The 18,285-nt window shown below is 59.1% G+C and overlaps 1 protein-coding gene across 7 annotated transcripts in view; it reads right to left on the bottom strand.

Annotated features, from left to right (window-relative positions):
• Positions 1–856: 856 nt before the first annotated feature.
• The window catches only part of HHIPL1 (HHIP like 1), a 28,125-nt gene continuing 10,696 nt past the window's right edge, over positions 857–18,285 (bottom strand). For 3 of the 7 annotated variants that reach the window (XM_070250315.1, XM_023628371.2, XM_023628372.2), the window contains 6 exons: positions 15,989–16,317; positions 15,372–15,498; positions 13,401–13,546; positions 10,398–10,479; positions 7,588–7,670; positions 857–5,307 (listed from right to left, as the gene is read on the bottom strand). In XM_070250315.1, the coding sequence (XP_070106416.1) occupies positions 4,772–5,307; positions 7,588–7,670; positions 10,398–10,479; positions 13,401–13,546; positions 15,372–15,498; positions 15,989–16,317 (1,303 nt within the window). In that variant the 3' untranslated portion in view covers positions 857–4,771. Of the gene's footprint in view, positions 5,308–7,587; positions 8,183–8,386; positions 9,504–10,397; positions 10,480–13,400; positions 13,547–15,371; positions 15,499–15,988; positions 16,318–18,285 lie in introns of those variants that run through there. The other 4 variants (XR_011432291.1, XR_011432292.1, XM_070250316.1 and 1 more) reach the window with 4 other exon arrangements.

Below are 18,285 nucleotides of genomic sequence, written 5' to 3'. Positions count from 1 at the left end.
GATTTCTGGCCCCTGGCCACTGCAGCCTGGACGTCCATCCCGGCTCGGGGACCTGGACCCGCCTCCCGTATGGCTGCGAGACTTTGGCTTGCCATTGCGCCCCCATGTGGCGGTGAGGAGCAGGTGCAGGCGCGCGCAAAGGACCTCTAGCTGGCCTGGCTTGGGGGAGAGGGAGGTGGAGAGGTCAGACAGCCCCTCCTGGGCTGTGACAGCTGCAGGGTTTGGGGGCAAGTTGGAGAGAGGACCCCGAATAATTGTTCTTTGAGGGCAGAGCCAGATCTTGAACTTGAACTGCTTGGGCACCGTTTGGGTTCCCACATGAGGTGGGGATGGGGCAGCCTTGGTGCCACCGTGAGTGCAAGCCTGTCCAACTAGAGCTAAGGAGAGCAGTGGGCACTAACATTCTCTGGTGCATCTGTCCACACCGGTGACCTCTGGCTCAATGTGACCATGGCTCACCCCGCCATTTTTGTCAACAGAGCACCCCTGTCCCTGACTGGGATGAGTCAAGAGTGTTCCCTCTTTATGAGCACCAAGTCCTCATTGCCCACCCCCTCTGATTCTCCCAGCTCTCCTGTGATCCGGTGGGCAATGTTGAGACGGCAGGCACACGAGATCCGGGGTCCTTTGCCTGTGCAGGCAGCTCTACCAGCTGCCAGTAGAGGGCGCTGCCTGGAAGCACGTGGCCAACCACCTGGCCCTTCGCTGGGAAGATCTGGAGGAAGGCTCTCCGACATGGTAGCTGTTGGTCACACGTGGCAGGGGGACACTTGAAACGTGGCTAGTCCAAATTGAGATGTGCTGTGTGTGTGAAATACACACTGGATTACATCAATTTAATACCAAAAAAAGAATGTAAAAAATCTCATGGATATTTTTATATTGATTAAAATGATAATTTTTGAATACGTTGGGTTAAATAAAATATACTGTTGAAATTAATTCCACTTGTTTCTTCTTACTTTTAACACGGCTACCAAAAAATTTTAAATTACCTATGTGGCTCATATTATATTTCTATTGGACAGCACTAGTATAGACAACGATTCTCAAAGTGTGGCCCGCAGGCCAGCAGCATCAGCATCACCGGTGTCACAATGCAAATCTCAGTCCCGCCGGTGTGACAGTGCAAATTCTCAGCCTCAAGGAGACTTGCTGAGTCAAAATCTCTAACAGGACCCCAGCGACTTGTGTTTTAACCAGCCCTGCAAGTGATTCTGCTCGAGTTTGAGAACCAGCAGTGTAGACGATGCCATACAGGAAGTGGTTTCCCAGCAGGAAGTAGAGGGAGATGCAGGCAGAAGAGGTGGCTCTGAAGCAGCTGCCCACACTTGAGCAGCTCAAAGCTGCCTCCCCTTCTGAACGTGGGACCCAAGACTACCCTCCCTGGGGATCTGTGCTCTTATCTGGAAAAGAAGGATGGTGATGTCAAGGGTGCCTTATGGGGCCACTGTGAGGCTTAGATGAGCTGGCACCCCTGAGGCACCTGGCACACAGTCAGTCCTCAATAAACGCTAGCTCTCAGCAGGGCCGGTGAGAGAACAGACGCCCCCACAGGAAGACTTGGGTTCCACAGAGCAGCGTGAAGGGGCTCATCTTCCTCCCATTTTGAGGACTTGTCCCCAGATCTTTCTCATGCTGGTCCCTCCACACAGCATGCTCCTTCCCACCCTGTCTTGCGCAGTTGGCAGCCACCAGTGTGGACACCACCAGCCTGGTATTGAGCTTTCTGTCCAGGAAGCAACCCGGAACTAGCTGGGCTTGTTGGTAAATGTTACCTCATTTTTCTTCCAATAATCGTGCTGATTATCTGGTTTCCAATGAGGTTCAGAGAGGTTAAGTGACCTCCCCCCAAGGTCACACAGCCAAGGCTGGAACCCCCATCTCTAGCCTCCCAGTTGAGCATTTGCCAGGCGTAAACCCAGGGGTGCCTTGGGGAGCTGACGGTTGCCCACTAGCTTGCATGCCTTAGCCACTGACTCAGCTGTCAGGGCAGAGGGCCTTTCCTGTTGTCAGAGGAGAAGGGTGGCTACTCAGGGCCCTGGTCTGGCTGAGGGATGCAGGTGAACGAGGAAGAAATGAGGCCCGCTCAGGGCCCCGGAGTGTTGTTACGCGAGGCTGACACCACGGATGCGGTCCTGGGTGTGGGGCCACACCTGGGACATCCCTGCAGCAGTGGGCTCCAGGGGCTCCGGAGCTCTGCTGCGGGTGAAGCAGCCTAAGCAGCTTAGGCTCTGAGAGATCCCTCTAGCTGCCGACCGGAGGCCGGATTAGAGCGGGTGAGGGCAGAGGCTGGGAGCAAGCAGAGGGAGCCTTGGCCTGGGCCGGCCCCATCCCTAGAGACCCTGGAGGACTCTACAGCAGGCCCAAAGACCCTGGGGACAGAGTCACTTGTGAATGCTTCCTTGGAGCCAGCTGTAGGCACTGGAGTGAAAGGAGCACTGGAGAGGGAGTCCACACCTGGCTCTGCCCCTCCCTGGGCTTGTGTCCCCATCTGTACAATGATGGGGCCCAAAGAGGGGAGTTCCATGCTCTTTAGGCAGCACAGGGTGACAGCCCACAGCTGGGGCTCCAGGGCCAGACTCTCTGGTTTCAAATATTGGCTGTGCGACATCTGGCAAGTAACTAAGCCCCCCTGGGCCTCAGCTTTCACATCTGTAAAACGAGGGGTGACTATGGCACCTGCCTCATAGAGCTATTTTGAGGATTAAAGGAGTAAGGAATATGTAAAGCTTCTAGAACAGTGCCTAGCACACAGTAAGTGCCCTGCGAATGCCAGCTGGCCACCTCAGGATATTACTATTCAGGAGCAGCCGGTCGGAGTTAATTTCTTGCTCAGGAGTCAGGCCGCAGCCCACGTCTTGTCCGGACCCCGGGGGGGACCCTGTCTGGAGGACTGGCAGGCCAAGGCCAGCGCTGCCCCGGGGAGTGGAGGCACCTGGGACTTCTCCCAGTCACCCTGCAAAACAACAGTGACGCTCAGGGCCAGACCACTCCGCCACTTGGGGGAAGGTGCTGGAGCCCCAGAGGGGGGCCCCTGGCTGTCGGTGCTGAGGTGCAGGGGCAGGTGTCCCCCATCACTTCTGCCCCACGTGCCAGGTCACACCTTGCGGTGGCGCGGCCTACAAGCCTTGAAAGGAGGCGGGAGTGCAGCACGGCGGGGAGGGGCAGGAAGGGCAGCTGTCCTGGGCACTGAGCAGGTTCGCATACACTGCACTGTTCTCACGACGGTGCCCAGCACGTAGGCCCCACTGGACGGCAGGGCTAACCCGGGTTCCCACGGGGGACTCACCAGGGCCAGACAGGCCACAAGGGCCCAGGGCCCTCGCCGACCCCACTTAGGGCAGAGTAGGTGTCCGAGAGGGCGACCCTGCAGCTTTCTTCTGCAGCCACATGCAGCTTCACCCGGCAGAGCTTCACAGAGCCACTGCCTCTGCCAGGCACATGGCCCTCGTGCCAGCTCGACTCTCAGAACAACACAGAGATCAGGTGGGGGTGCCCCCCTGAGAGCCCTTGCAGCCCCGCAACACAGGCCATATCCTGTCCAACCCGTCCCCCAATCAGAGGCTGAGCCCAGCTGTACCTGATGCCCCTTGACAGGTCTGGCTCGAGCCAGGGCTGAGGCCCTCAGTGGGTAAAGGAATTTCCACCTGTGAGCAGGAGCGAGGCTGCTGGCCCAGCCCCCCACGCCGCCAGCCCCTCCCTGCACCCCCATCCCCAGCTCCCAGGCAAGCCTGGGTCAGACAAAAGAGGCAGGAAGGGGTCTGTAAACAGTCACATTGTTGGCACAGCCCTGTGGGACAGAGCATCAGTAGTCTCACTGGACCCACAGCCTGGTCGGCCCCGGGTGGGGCTGGAGGAATTAGAGGGGACCCTGGCATTTCAGTGAGCAGGCGTGGGTTTGGAGATGACAGAGGTGGCCCCAGTGGCCCCAACACAGCCTTCAAAGTAGAGAAGCCCAGGGGCCCAGGTGCTTGGAGTGGGCAGGTGGGAGCTTGGCCAAGCCAACAGGGGTGGCTTCGGTCCCAGAGAGTAGGGGAGAGTCAAGCCTCAGGGTTGGGGGGCTCAGCACCCTCCCCAGAGCACCCACATGGGCCCAGCGTGATGATGAGGTCCAAGGTGACCAGGATGCTTCTCCCAGAGGTCCAGTGTCCCCCAGCCAGCCCTCCCCAGGTAACCTGCCCCTCATTACGGTATCCATGGCCTAGGGTCACCCTGGACCCATTGGTCTGACGGCTGCCCTCTGCCCCACTGGATGCCTTCCTGTTCTCAGTACCTCTGACTGCTGGGCCACGAGTCCACGCTGTTTGGGCCACCCTCAGGCCACACATTCCTCAGCTGGGCCTTCCCTTCCAGCCATGGGCAGGGCAGGCCTGGCCCCTCCCTCAGTTTGCCTGCTGTGCCTCTGTTAATGCAGCCAGGGGCCATGTCTGTCCTTGAAGAGTGGCTGCCCTCAGCACTCAGGGTTCCACTGCCAGATGATGCTCCTGCTGCTGCTTGGGGTGCTCAAGGTAAGAAATGAACAGCTCAGGCTCACCACCACACACCCACAGGGACCACTCAGACCCAACCACGCGCTCTGGCTTTCAGTCTGCAGAGGACACACATGCACTGCATACACCTCACACGGGTCCACAGGACAGCATCACAGATGCGCCACCTCCTGCACCACACCCCCCGACTTCCTCCACCTTGGGACTCGCGTGCACGCACCAGGCGCGCAGAGGGTAAAGGGGCTCTGCCAGGCTCCGGCCGGAGGGAGGATGCTCGGCTACAGGTCGGGGTCCTCTCGGCTGCACACGACGCCCGCGTCCTCCTGGTGGTCGCAGTTGTGCGTGCCCACGCCAGCGTGCGTGCACTCCAGCAGGGTGCGCTCGCCGCCCTTGCAGCGCACGTCGTCCAGCAGGATGGGCAGTGCGCGGCCTTCGCCGAACTCCGCGCGCTTGGTGGCGCGCACCACGTGCGCAAAGCCCAGCTGGCGGCACACGACGGCCGCGGCCTTGGTGTCCCAGGCGTCGTCGCACACGGTGCCCCAACGTCCGCCCGCGAACACCTCCACGCGCCCGCGGCCTGGACTCAAGCCCGCGGGCCGCACCAGGCGCACGGCACCGTTCGAGGGCGCGGGGTCCGCTGTGCCCGGCCGCCCCCGCCGCCGCCCGCCGCCTCTCCGGCCCCCAGGCCGCCGGGTGGGCCGTGCCGGCCGCGGGGTGGGCGCGGGAGGAGCAGCTGTGGGGCGGCTGCGGCGGGGTGCATTGGTGGGAGCGCGCGCTGTGGGCCGCGGGGTGCTCTCCGTCCTCCGGATGAACTCTGCACAGAGGAAGAGCCTGCCGTCAGAGGGAGTCTGGCCGCCCCAGCCTACCCTAGCTTTCCGTCCTGGAGAGCTGACTCCAGGGAAAGATGTCCCCGTTCTGCCTTCCACTCAGACTCTGGATGGGGTGTCTCCTGGGGAGCCAGTGGTGCCCCACAGGATGCCAGCCTGGAGCTGAGTGCAAGGTGCTTCTTCAGTCATTCCCCCACACATTCCTTGGCAGCTGCTTTGTGCCCTCCTGGGAGCCCCCGGTCTAGCCCTGGGAAGGCCCCTCACACTGTAAACCCGAGAGTGCGGTGGAAGGGAGGGGTGTCTGGGAGGGCTTCTCAGAGCAAGTGCCCCTTTCTGGTTCCAATCTTTGGTGTAAGGGTGAGGAAGCTGAGGCCCAGGGATGGGGAAAAACTGCGGGGGGTGGAGGCAGACCTGCAAGAGGGCCACAGGACTGCCCCGGACCCCTCTGGTCAGGGTGAAGCTCTTCCTCCAGGCTCCCAAGGCTGCTGGCCCCACTGCCCATCGCAAGGGTTGGATGGGAGCTCTCTGGCTGCGGGGCTGGGGCCCACACCGAGCAGAGGGGGTGGAGGCAGGACAGGGCCCGCTGCCCAGCTAGCCCTCCCCCAGGCCCAGACACAGCAGGCATCGGGGAGCTGAGGTGGGTGAGGCCCTTTGTCCCTGCAAGACGTGGCCCTCACCCTTGGCCCAGGTCAGCCACAGGGAGCAACCTCACTGTACCTCAGTCTGTCGGGTGCTGCCACCCTCAGGGGAGGCTGGACCCCCCCAAACCACTCAGTTGCTATGCGGGGGATCCAGGGCCATCAGCCCAAACCCTCCGAGTCCCTCACCTCAGCCATTCCCACTTGGAAAACCGCTGACATGGGGGCTGAGAAAGGGCCTCGATACAGGTCAGGGCCAGGAGCAGGGTGACACGTTGTGACATGAGCTACACGCGCCCCTCGCCCTGACCCCATCCCCACTCCACCCACAGGGAAGGCCTCGGGCTCCCCAGCTGCCTGGCTTCTGGGCTCTTCCTTCCCCCTCTGCCTAGACTGGCCCCCACCCACAAGGGCACCCTTCCTTTTTGTTCCAGGCTCACCCCTCAGCACCCAGGATCCCCCTCCACCCTTCCCCAGTTTTGCACTGGTCTGAAAACCCCATGGCACCTGGCACACACTTCTGTCACAGGGCCTGGGACACTAAATGACTTCTCTGTCTGTCTCAGCCAGGACAGGGCCTGGTCTGACTTCTGTGGTCCCAGCATCCAGCACACACAGGTAACCAATGAAAGTGCCAGAAACTGTGAAACAAGTAACTGGAAAACTCACCAAGGCCCGAAACCAGCTGTGGTGAGAATGAACTTCCCAAAACACCGAGCTGGTCCCTCCCCCAACTGTCCTCCTTCCGGGCACCCCCACCTGCCCAGGTGCCCAGCCTCCCCCTCTTCCTGCTCCTCCCACACTCTGTCCACCAGCTGGTGACCTGCTGGGCACACTTGGCCTGCTGAAGTACATCCTTTGGCCCATGGGGTGGTTTTTTAAATTTTGAACTAGTTGCCAACACTTTCACATCAGGTGATTGTAGGGAACCATCCCAGAAGGCAGGGACCGTATCCATCTTGCTCAGCATCACATTCCCAGTAAGAAGCACAAGACTGTGGTGAAGGATGGACGGATGGATGGATGGAGGGAGGGATGGATTTCCTCCTTGTCTGACGCACTGGAAGGTCTGGCAACACTGGGTCTCTGTTCCTCCCTAGCTGGGGCCCAGTGGAACAGCGCCCTCCTGGAGGCACACCCTTTTCAGTTGGCCCCAGATCCCACAGGCAGTCACCGTGGCCTTGCCTGCACTAGCCCCGCCCCCCCCCCCACCACGTCTGTCAGAATGGAACCGTCTCACGGCAGGCTTAGCCCAAAAGCCCCCTCCCCTAGGGACCCTCGTGCCTAGAATAACTTTCCAGTCCTCCTCACATGCATTTATATCCTCTTTCTCTGTCCCTCCTGAGAACTGAGTGTACCTTACCTGGCACCAGCTGTCACTCCCCTTGCTGTGCCCTCTCTGAGGCCTGCAGCCCCTTCAGGTCACCCCCACCCACGGCCTGGGACAGGCACACATCACCTGAGTGGATGGGGATTTAAGGAGCTCCACCCTCTTTAACTAAATGTCTAATGTGTGCCAGGCTGGGTGCTAGGCGAAGGGGCCAAGGAAGGGCATGGAGGTCCCACATCTGGCAGAGGGCAGCTGGGTGTGGGCTGCAGTCGCTCCCCTCCCCCACTGCAAGCACTTACTTTCTTTGGGCACGAAGCGGACAAGACGGCTCCTCACCTTCACCTGCGTGGGCTGGATCCGACACTTGCCGGGCGGTGCCCGTCTGCCGACACACAGGAGGTCATGAGTCTCACCCGAGCATGGCCCCCTGACCTCTGCCCTTTCTCTGCAGCCGGGCAGGGAGGGGGAAGGCTGGGGTGCGTTCAGGCTGGGGCAGGTGTGGACCGTAACAACAACGGCCATTTGTGGAGCACCTACTGAGTGGCCTGCAGCCTCCTTGCCGCTCCAGGCCCCCAGGGCTCTAAGAACCCAACCCCGGGCAGGAATCCCCTACCACAGCCTGCCAAGCTCAGCCTCTGCCGGAAGGGCACGAGGGCCGGTGGCTCACCCTTTCCTGAGCCACTTCTAATTCAGAGCATGAACTGTCCTTGGAATGTGATCAAATGTCATGGTCCTTCTCCTGCCCAGCCTGCCGGGCCGATCTTCTAACTGTCACAGCAGCCCGATTCCTGCACCCTGCCCTGGCCCCAACCCCCACGGCCTTTGAGCAGGGTCTCTCTCTGCCCCTCTGGTTCCTGGGTTTCTGGTGCTGCAGAATCTGAGCGTTTCCTCCGCCTGGGGAAGCAGGGAAAGGTGAGGTCAATAGAAAGAATAAAGTGGGAGAGAGGGAGCACCTCAGGGCTGGCGGCGGGGACGGGGGTGGGGAGGCTCTGGGGGCCTAGGAGGGTGGGGTTTGAGAGAGCTGGGAGAGAAAAGAGTCATTGCAGGGTTGCCAGGGCTGTGAATTGGGTCTCCTTTGACATCTTTGAAGGGCACAAGTAAGGAATGGAATCCCATTTTAATTAGGTTTTGGCTGTCGATCTGTGAGTCTTTGAATGGGACTGACCCTATTGTGGGGCTGACCCACGTGGGTCCAAGACTTCAATAGGTTCCATCAGCACGAGGGGAAAGCCCACAGGGTGAAGCAGCCACGTGACTCAGGGTGGCTTCCAGACAGGCTTGGCAAAAGTGGGAAACCGAGGAGGGACATGAGCCTTTTCCCCCAGAGGCTGAAGGAACGCACCAGGCACACACACTTCTCAAAGCCGCAGAAAGGGCGGGTTTTCTGGTTGCCCTGGACTCCAGATAACGTTCGCACTTCACACAGACCCAGCAGGGTTTGTTCCTTAAGAAAATTACATTAAAAAATCTTTGATGTGCAAAAGGGTAGGAGATACACCAAAAAATGCCATGGTGGTTACGTGTGGGTGGTAATGGATGACCTTGCCCCACCCCCACCCCCACTTTCCAACTCTTCCTTTTCCAAATGTTCTGTAATAGGGCCCCTATGCAAACTGTTGTGGATGCAAAAAGACATAGTTATTCCAAAAGAGGAAAACAAAAGAGATGAGAAGAGCTGGGGGTAGGGAGGGAAGGGGCATCCAGCCTGCTTCTTGCTCCTCTGACCCAGAAGACAAGAGACCCACAAGATGAGACGGTGAGCTCGAGAACTCCCTGAGTCTCGGGTCCCTCTGTTGCAGGGAAAATAGGCCGATAGGGTGCTGCCCAAACCAAAGGAGATGACGGGTCTAAGGCAGCATCTGGCATGAATCAGCTGCTCCGTGTGTGTGATGCTCCCTTAGAGAAGGACTCTTTTAAAAAATTGGAAATAACCTAAATGTCTGAGAAATGGGTAAGACAATTGCGGCAGAGTGACTCAACAGAAAATTACGAGGTCGTTGAAAATGACCTTTTGAGGGTGACGAGGCAACGTGGAAATGTTTATCCAAAATAGGGATAAATGTAGGAAGAAAAATGCAGTTTGCATGTGCCCCTCCGCGATGACATAAATCCTGGAGATGAAGGCAGCTGAGTCCTCATGAAAATTCAAAGCAGGAGAGGAGGAAGTGCTGACGTTTTCTTGACAATAGTTCTATCAATCATTAATAGATCTGAGCTTTAAAAGAAAACGTGTGGTAAAGAAGGAATGTCGAGAAGCTGTCACGGACCAGAGGACGTCCAGGAGACATGAAGACTAGATGTAATGTGGGATTCTGGACGGGACCCTGGAGCAGAAAAACAGCTCCAGGGAAAAACTAGACAAGTCTTTCTTTGAAAAGTATGGAATTGTTTCAATTAAAAAAAAAGTGTGGGGGGGCTGGCCCCGTGGCCGAGTGGTTAAGTTCGCGCGCTCCGCTGCAGGCGGCCCAGTGTTTCGTCGGTTCGAATCCTGGGCGCGGACATGGCACTGCTCGTCAGACCACGCTGAGGCAGCGTCCCACATGCCACAACTAGAGGAACCCACAACGAAGAATACACAACTATGTACCGGGGGGCTTTGGGGAGAAAAAGGAAAAAATAAAATCTTTAAAAAAAAAAAAAAAAGTGTGGGGTTTAATTAATAGTAATGTACCAATGTTGGTTCATTAACTGTGACAAACGTCCCATGATAATACGGGATGATAAGAACAGAGGACACCGGGTGAGGGGAATAAGGGAAATGCTGTACAATCTTTGCAAGTTCTCTGCAAACCTAAAACTATTCTAAAACTTAAAAAAGAATTATTTTTTAAAAAGGTGATGGTGGGGCCTATGCTTCTTGGCCCCCATCCATATCTTTGGCTCCCTCTTATCATGAATAGAGCTGGACTTTGAATCCCATTTTTGAATCCTGGGTCTGCCCCTCACCCGCGGTCTGGGCTTGGCTAGGCACTCCCCCTCTCCGGGCCTCAGTTTTCCCACCTGGATAACGGGGATGTTAATAACCTGCCCCTCAGAGAGTGTCGAGAGGGAAATGAGGTGATGGAGGAGCTCGGGAGGAGCTCAGGCCATGCCGAGGGCAGGGACTCACCTGGAGGGGTCAATCACTTTGTAGACCACCCCACGGGCCACAGTGGCACTCGGCACGCCTGTTGACATGAAGTACAGCTCCCCTGGGACAAGAAACAAGGCAGGGAGTGAGGACGCTGTCCCGGCCAGCCCCATGCCCCCACCTCAGGCTCTGAGAGGGACCCCAAGCTCAGCGAGCCATGAGGGGGCGTTCCAGGTCAGCGTTGCTCTCCAGTCCCCAGAACTGGAAGCTGAGGCTGAGAAAGGGGTGCAGACATGCCCACGGGCCTCTGTGGCACAGTCTCCCGGCCGCCGGCTGCTCTGTTCCGATCCACCAGGCTCTGACCTCCACTCTTGCCTCCTTCCTGGTGACCCAGCCCCACCCCTCGTCCCCGCCCAGCACTGCACAACTCTGGGCGCATATGAGGGTCCACAGCCAAGCCCCCCACTAACTGTTTACTTGGGGACTGCAGGAGCACGAGGCTCGGAGTCTCAGCTTCCTCAGCCCCGACGTGGGACGCCTCCCAGGGCTGTTATAAGGACTGAAAGAGCACATTGGAATGCCCATCAGTATCAGCTATTATTGCTCTTGTTACCGTCATCCAGGATCGGGTCCTGCCAAGTCCCGGAGGCCAGAGTCTCTCTCCATGCCCAGCAGGCAGAATGCAAGCTCTCGAGGAGTCTCTGGTGTTTATCCAGCCCCTGCACTTCACCCGGTGAGCACCAGCAGCCCTGGGACAGCCCTGCTCCGAGCCTCGGTTCCCTCCGCCTCTCAGGGCAGGAGCAGAGTTGTGAGCACCTGGTGCCCTAGATGTTCTCAGGGAATGTGAATTCTCCGCTCCCCCCCCACCCCCATTCTGCCCCCAGCCCTTGCCGCCAAAGGCACCTCTCCCTGGGAAATGAGCTCCATTATTCCCATCTTACAGATGAGAAAACAGAGGCTCAGAGAGGTGAGCCAAAGTCACTCAGCTGGTGAGTGGTTAAGCAAGGCGTGGAACTCAGGAATGTCTGCTGCCCCCAAGCCCACACCAGTGTAGGACACATCATGGCTGAGAGGCCCAGACACAGGCATGTGTGACTCAATGTGACGGTCCAGCCATGCTAGTATCCTTGTAGGAGGACAATGGAAAGGTGTCCCAAGGATGGGGACGAAGGTGGTTTACCCAAGGAGAGGCCACACAGACAGGGAGGTGGGAGCTAGGAGGAAAGCATGTCCCTGGCGACTGGTGCAGTCAGGGAGGGCTGCATGGGGATGGGGTCTGAGAATCAAGGCCCAGGAAACCAGGGGAATTCTACCAAGGGGAAGACCCTTGAGAGGCGACTTGCGTAACTGACCCAGTTGTGGTGGGGAGCTGGGGGCTGGGGAGGGCAGGATGCCGAGCGGTCAGTGGCCTCTGACCCCCTTCCAGGAGCACCAACCCTGCTTGGTCGGGGGTAATAGGCCCACAGGGTGATGATGCAACCTGTGGGAAGGAGCAGGGTACCCCGGTAAGCTGGTCCCTGCTGGAGAGTCCACAGGCACAGCTATGAATTTGCTGTGTAGGCTTGGGCCCTCATGTCCCTCTCTGGGCCTCTTTCTGGAGAGAGGTGCTTGGGAGCCATTATCTCTCTCTGGCTGTGCAGCCCTCGCACCTACCGTCCAGTACCCTGGAGCAACTCGGGGCTCCCTGCACACACTGCCCTCAGCTGGAATGCCTTCTCCATTGTCTTCCTTTGGCTGACCAAGCTGGAGTTTAAGGGCCTGCTCTGGGAGGCCTCCAGGGGCCAGGCTGGGTTTAGTCCCCCCACCCCCACCATGACTGGGCATGAGTAGTCAGCCTCAGTTTCCCCATCTGTAAAGTGACAGGGTTGGACCGGGCATACTTCAAGGCCCCTTCCAGCCTTGATCTGCTGGGAGCTATGGGCCCAACCCCATGCACGGGCAGGGAGCGAGCCCCTACTGTCACTGCCAGGCCCTGCCCGGGGCCATGCTGCCCTCTTGATCTCTGCGGTGTGGACTGTCCCAGGAGGACACCGGGCCAGCAGAGGCCCTTGTTTTGTAATTTGCAAGTGTCAGAAGAACAAGCAGAGAGGCAGAAGCCCGAGCTGGGAGCTGGGAGAGGCCTGCTTGCAGTGGAGCCCGGCCTTCCAGGGGCCGCCTGCCCAAGCTCCCCGACATGCAGTCCCTGAGCTCTCTGTCTCAGGGGGGCCTCCTCCTGGCTGTCCATCACTGGGTGTCATTCAGAGGGCTGAGGAAGGGCCCCTTGGGAACTGTACCTTCCAGGCTGTGTGCTGTGGGGGGGTTGAGGGGGAGGGTGGAGAGAGCAGCCCTCCTTCCAAAACACCTTAACCCGCTATTGACCAAAAGAAAGGGCTTTCAAGGGCCCAGTGGGCTTGGGGAGGGCAGTGGGGGTGGGGCTGCCCTTTTGAAAATTTAGATTCTGACGGGTGTCGGTTCAAAAAAGCTTTCCCAGACTGGGGCCTGGGGGCTCTGGGCACCGGGCCCTGCAGGGGACACCCTTGAAAGGCCCCCGGGTGGGCGTTGCCTAGCAACCCGGCCAAGCATCCACCAGGCCCCCCTGGGGGCCCCTCGGCTTTTGTCCAGGGACAATCCCAGGGCCAAAGACAAAGGCAGGAGGCCGGAGCAGGAGCAGCCTCTGCTGCCCCTCTTCCTCGCCCCTCCCCCCTGTTTCTTGTATTGAAAATGCAAGCGGCGAATGCGGGACCCAGTAACAGCCAGGAAGGCGGTGCCCCCCCACTTTCTGAAGACAACGTGGCTTCACTTTTCGGGCCCAGATACATTTGCCATCAGGAACCCAGGGCCGTGGAGGCCTCAGGAGGCCTCTTCCCGCAGATGCCTGCACTTCCACCATCACAGATGAGGACTGATGCCCAAGTGGGGTCTCAAGCCCCCTGAACACCCTTCTCCTCAGTCTGAAGGTGACTGCAGGCCTGAGACCCCTGGAATCCCAGGCCAGAAGGACCCACGGGGTGGGGGACCAGTCCCAGGCATGATGATGGAGAGAGAGGCCGCAGGATCACTCACCAGCCTCGTCCTCCGCGAAGGAGATGATGTACGGATAGTAGTTGTTGATGAGGCCTGGGAACTCGCAGGTCTGGCCACGGCCCATGCAGATCTCACTGTACCGCCACTGGCCTGTCCCTGGGTTCTCTCGGAGGGACATCAGACGCCTGCAAAGGAGGATGAGCTGGGGGGTCCTGCCTGGCATGGTGCCCAGGGGAACCCCACCCACCAATCCGTCCATCCTTTCCTCTATTATCCATGCAACCAGGACCCTACAGAATTTGCAGGCTCCGGTGCAAAATGAGCACGCAGGGCCCATTGATCAAAAAGTATTAAGAAGTGCAAGACAGTGACAGCAGAGCATTATACCAGGTGTGGGCCCTCCTGAGCATGGGGCCCTGTGCAGCTGCACTGGCTGCACGTCCATGAAGCTGGCCCTGCATGCACTCTGTGTACCAGAGAAGGAGGGTGGGACAAGACCAGTTCGGTCCCTGCCCCCTCAGCTCAGCCCCACCCGATGACCAGCAGGAGGCAGTCAGGAGCTGACCTTGGTTTCAGAACCCTCCAAGGCTGGTGCCGTGGAGTTTGCACAAACATTGGAGCTGCCTCCACTTCAGAGCATGAGCTGGAGCTTGGGCATCTTCAAACTATGCTGATCTTGCCCCTTACTCCCTTCTTCGCCTGTCAATCATCTGCTGATATTTCCAGGCCCTGCTCAGACGTCCCCTCCTCCAGGAAGCCCTCCTGACTGCCCCCGCCCTGGGCTTCCCCAGCACTGTGCACAGGCTCTCTGAGGCTGGACTAGTGGGCCGAGTGTGGGTCTTTCTCTCTGACTCGGGTATGAGGTTCTCCCCAGCTCTGTCGCTCTGGCCCTGGCGTGAAGCCTGACCCGGCAGAGGGGCTTGGGAAATGTTGGAAAAATTAGTTGAATTTCTGTGGTCAGGTGACTTGGCTCTCCTGGGGGAGGGTGGAAGGGGAAACAGAATCGGGGTAAAAACAGAGGCTTCATCCAGACCCGCTTTCCAGATGGGACAGCTGAGCCCCAGAGGCAGACCCCAAGGAAGGGGTGGAGCTGGAAGAAGGATCCAGCATCGGGGGCCCAGGTCAGGTCTTCTCTCAGCTCCAGGTGCAGACAAACTGGCCACAAACCCAGCCCGGTCAGCAGCTGCACAAGGTGAGAATTCTGCTGCCAGCCCCAGGCTTCCTCAGGAGGAGCCCTGCGCAGCCGCCCTCATGCGTAGAGGCTAGGGTGGGATAATTAAGAGCCACCAGATATTGGGCACATACTCGATCCTAAGTGCTAGATACGTAGTAACTGATTCAGTCCTCAGACAACCCTAGGAGGCAGGGACTATGATCATCTCCACTTTGCACATGAGGCAACTTGGCCACAGAGAGGTGAAGTAGCTGGCTCAAGGTCACACAGCTAATAAGTGGGCCAGGATTCAGACGGAAGAAATCTCAGCTGCGCTTTTAAGCATCATGCCAGGTGTATATCCTCCCTGAGCCTCTACGGTCCTCAGTTTTCTCCTCTGTACAATGGGAGAACAAGGTGGTCATGAGGCCCCATCAGCTCCCCTGGGAAGAGTCTGACCCCGAGTAGGCTTGGGGGGTATGTTCTCCTTCCTCCTCCAAAGCCTGTTTGGGGTGTGACTCATCCCCACTGCCCACACTCCCATGCCCTTCCCCCCCCCCCCAGGGTCTCCCTCGGTGGAGGAGGTACTGCCATAGAGGTGGGAATTGGGCAGCAAGCCTCCACGGGCCCCCAAGGTCAGACCTGAGCTAGGGCTCCAGCTCCCTTGTCCCCTGCAGGGAGGCCTCTGTGTCCTCACCTGGACCAGAGCTCCCTGGGGCCCCGGTCAGGTGGTGCAGCGACGGTCCTGGCTTCCCCAGGAAAGAGGGGGCCCTGAGCCCGTCCAGGAAGTTGCTCACGTTCCCCCACCTTCCACCTCTGCCCTCCCTGCCCTTCGGAACTGCTGTCAGGCCGCTTACCCGCTCATGAAATCGCCGAAAATGTAGAGGCCGTTGAGGTTGGGGTATTCGCAGCCCCGGTACACATAGCCGCCGGTGACGGACTTGCCCAGTTTGTGCGGGTAGGCGAAAATCGGCAGCACGTCATCTGCAGAGCGGGGAGAAGCCGGGGTGAGTCAGCGGCCTGCGGGCGGGTCCTCGGTGGGGCCAGCCCCTCCCCTACAGCAAAACTTCGGGGTGGTCCCGAGTCTTGCGGGGCGAGGGGATGTGCGGGTCACCAGGAAGGCCCACGATGGGACCCCAGATGGTCACTCAGGGAAGAAGGTGCTTAGAGCTTGCAGAGCGAGGACAGCATGGGTTGGGGGAGTGCGGGGGGAGGAGAGGCGAGGAGCAGCCCAGGACAGGTGGGGATAGGTGGGGACGAGGGGCGAGGCGAGGGGAGGTCCCAAAGAGGGGCGCAGGAGTCTCCAACGGAGGCATTGGCGCACATCCCGTTGGGTGGGGGACAGATCCAGGATCCTGGGATCCCCAGGGGCGCGCGCGGCCACCCAGGGAGGCGCAGGTTCACAGCTGTGGGGGATGGGGTCCGATCCGGGGAGGGGGGTCCCCGGGGCGCGGAGAGGGGCGGGGGCGGTCACCGAGGGAGGCGTTGTTGCACAGCTTGCGGTCGTAGCACTCGAAGCCCTCGCGGGCGCGCCAGCCGTAGTTGCGGCCGCGCTCCACCAGGTCCACCTCCTCGAACTTGTTCTGGCCCACGTCGCCACAGAAGAGGCGCCCGCGGCCCGCGCCCGACGCCGGGTCGCCGCGGTCGAAGGAGCAGCGCCACATGTTGCGCACCCCCAGCGCATAGACCTCGGGCCGCGCGGCGGGGTCGCCCACGAACGGGTTGTCGGGCGGGATGCGGTAGAGTGGGCCGCGCTCGTTGCGGTCCACGTCGATGCGCAGCACCTTGCCCAGCAGCGCCGACCTGCGGGCAGGGGGAGAAGGCGCGGTCGGTCGGGGTGGCCTCGGGCGCCGCAGGCGGGGGCAGGGGCCCGGCGCCGACGGCCCAGCCAGGTGCACAGCCAGCCTCGGCTGTGGGGCCAGTGACCTGGGGATCCAGTCCTCCGCAGCTGCTTACCAGCTGGGTAACCTCAATCATTCATTCCACATCTATCAGCACCATGCTGTGCGCCAGGCCTTGTCCCCAGCATGTCCCCAGCATTGGACACACACGCCATCTATTGCCTCCTTTCATCCTCACAACAAACCTTCTAGGTGGGTGGGTCCTACTGTGATCCCCACGTTACAGGTGGGGCAGCTGACCTCAGGAAGGTCACAGAACGTGCCCAACGTCCCACGCAGCTAGTAAATGGCAGGGCTGGAATCCAGCCTAGGCAGAAACCCAAGCTGTTTCTACCCTCCCCACACCCCTGCCCTCCCCTGTAATCTTAGGCGGTCCCTCCTTCCTGCCTACCTACAGTGTTGTGCCACAGCGCAAAAATGCTCCTAGAAAAATGACTTGTATTTACAGTTTTCTTCCAGCACAGTGAATCACAAAGTGTTTGCTGAGTGAACGAATGAACGACTGCAAAGTCGAGTGCACCTCACAGAGAGGGCAGATCAGGACCGGAGAGGGAAGAGGACGACAGCAGGACATGAGGCTGACGCTCCTGCTTTTTCTCCCACACACCCCCAGGGCCTGTCAGGGAGCCATGGGGGCTCAGTGGCGATTCAGTTCACCCCACACCCACCACCCCTACCTCCACTGAGGTTCTGAGACAGGGAGGACTTGCCAGCTCCCCCAGGCAGCTCTGGGACTGGGAGCTGGGCACCCCACGGTGCCATGCAGCTTCTGGGGCCCCTGGAGCCAGGAGACATCAGGACATGCCCTCCAGAGCCACATGGAATAGGGGTGTGGCCCTAACTTCCACGCAGCTCCCACGCAGGGGTGAGTAGCTTGCGGGGTTTCGTTCATCATGTGAGAAAGAGACATGTGACCGGGGAACTCTCAAGGGGCTTGAAGATGTAGGGAAGGGAACACACACTTCTCATCTGTGATTTTTGAGGCACCTACATAATGACCACGTGGTTTTTTCCTTGCTGTTAGCATTTTGGTGTGCCTCTTCCAGGCAGACTGGCATGGTTTACCCATTTGATGCCACTGGGTACCCATCATTCTCACACAGCATCAGCGCCCAGGCATTTCCCTCCTGTCCTCTTAAATGGTGACAAATCCTCCCCCAATAGATGCCCCACAGTTCATCACGTATTGCCGGCGTTCAGGTTTCGCCCCTGTGAGCTCCCCTCCTCCCGTCCACTCCAGCCTGCTCGGCCCCAAGCTGCAGCTCACAGCCGGGAGCCCGCACAGCACGCCCCGGGCTTCCATATGTAAGTGGGCAAAACTCACAGCAGCGAAATTATGTTTTAAGTTCTGTCCAATTATCCACAAATCCTTAATTTCTATTTTCTCAACTTTGTCTCTAAACACATCCCAAACACGAGAAAGCTGCAACGATTCTTCCACTGTCACACAGGAAAGCACAAGTCACACGCTGGGACACTTTAATTACTGTAATCAACAGCACACTCGCTATTTTTACTTTCTGGGCTGAGGGAGGTTTTGTCATCTTGGCTAAGAGAGTGGAGGAGGCTGCCCTGAGACTCCTGGGCACCCTGTCTACACTCACGAGACTGTGTGTGTGTGTGCGTGTGTGCATGTGTGTAAGGAGTGGAATGATGATAGGCCATCTGCTCCAGCCAGGAAGTGGGTAATTGAGAGCAAGACCGTGCTTCAGTTTGTGGGTCATGATGGATGACCTTGGGGCAGAAACCCACTTGCCCAGACCACCCTGCTGCAACCAGCTCTCAGGCCCCAGCTGCTCTGGGAAGCACCCTTTCCTTCCTCTGGTTCCAGCAGGGCTGGGCTGACCAGAGAAAATCTCATCTTCCCACA

The sequence above is a fragment of the Equus caballus genome, chromosome 24 (genome assembly GCF_041296265.1).
Source record: "Equus caballus isolate H_3958 breed thoroughbred chromosome 24, TB-T2T, whole genome shotgun sequence".
NCBI classification, from domain to species: Eukaryota; Metazoa; Chordata; class Mammalia; order Perissodactyla; family Equidae; genus Equus; species Equus caballus.
This window is presented reverse-complemented; position numbering and strand designations above follow the sequence as displayed.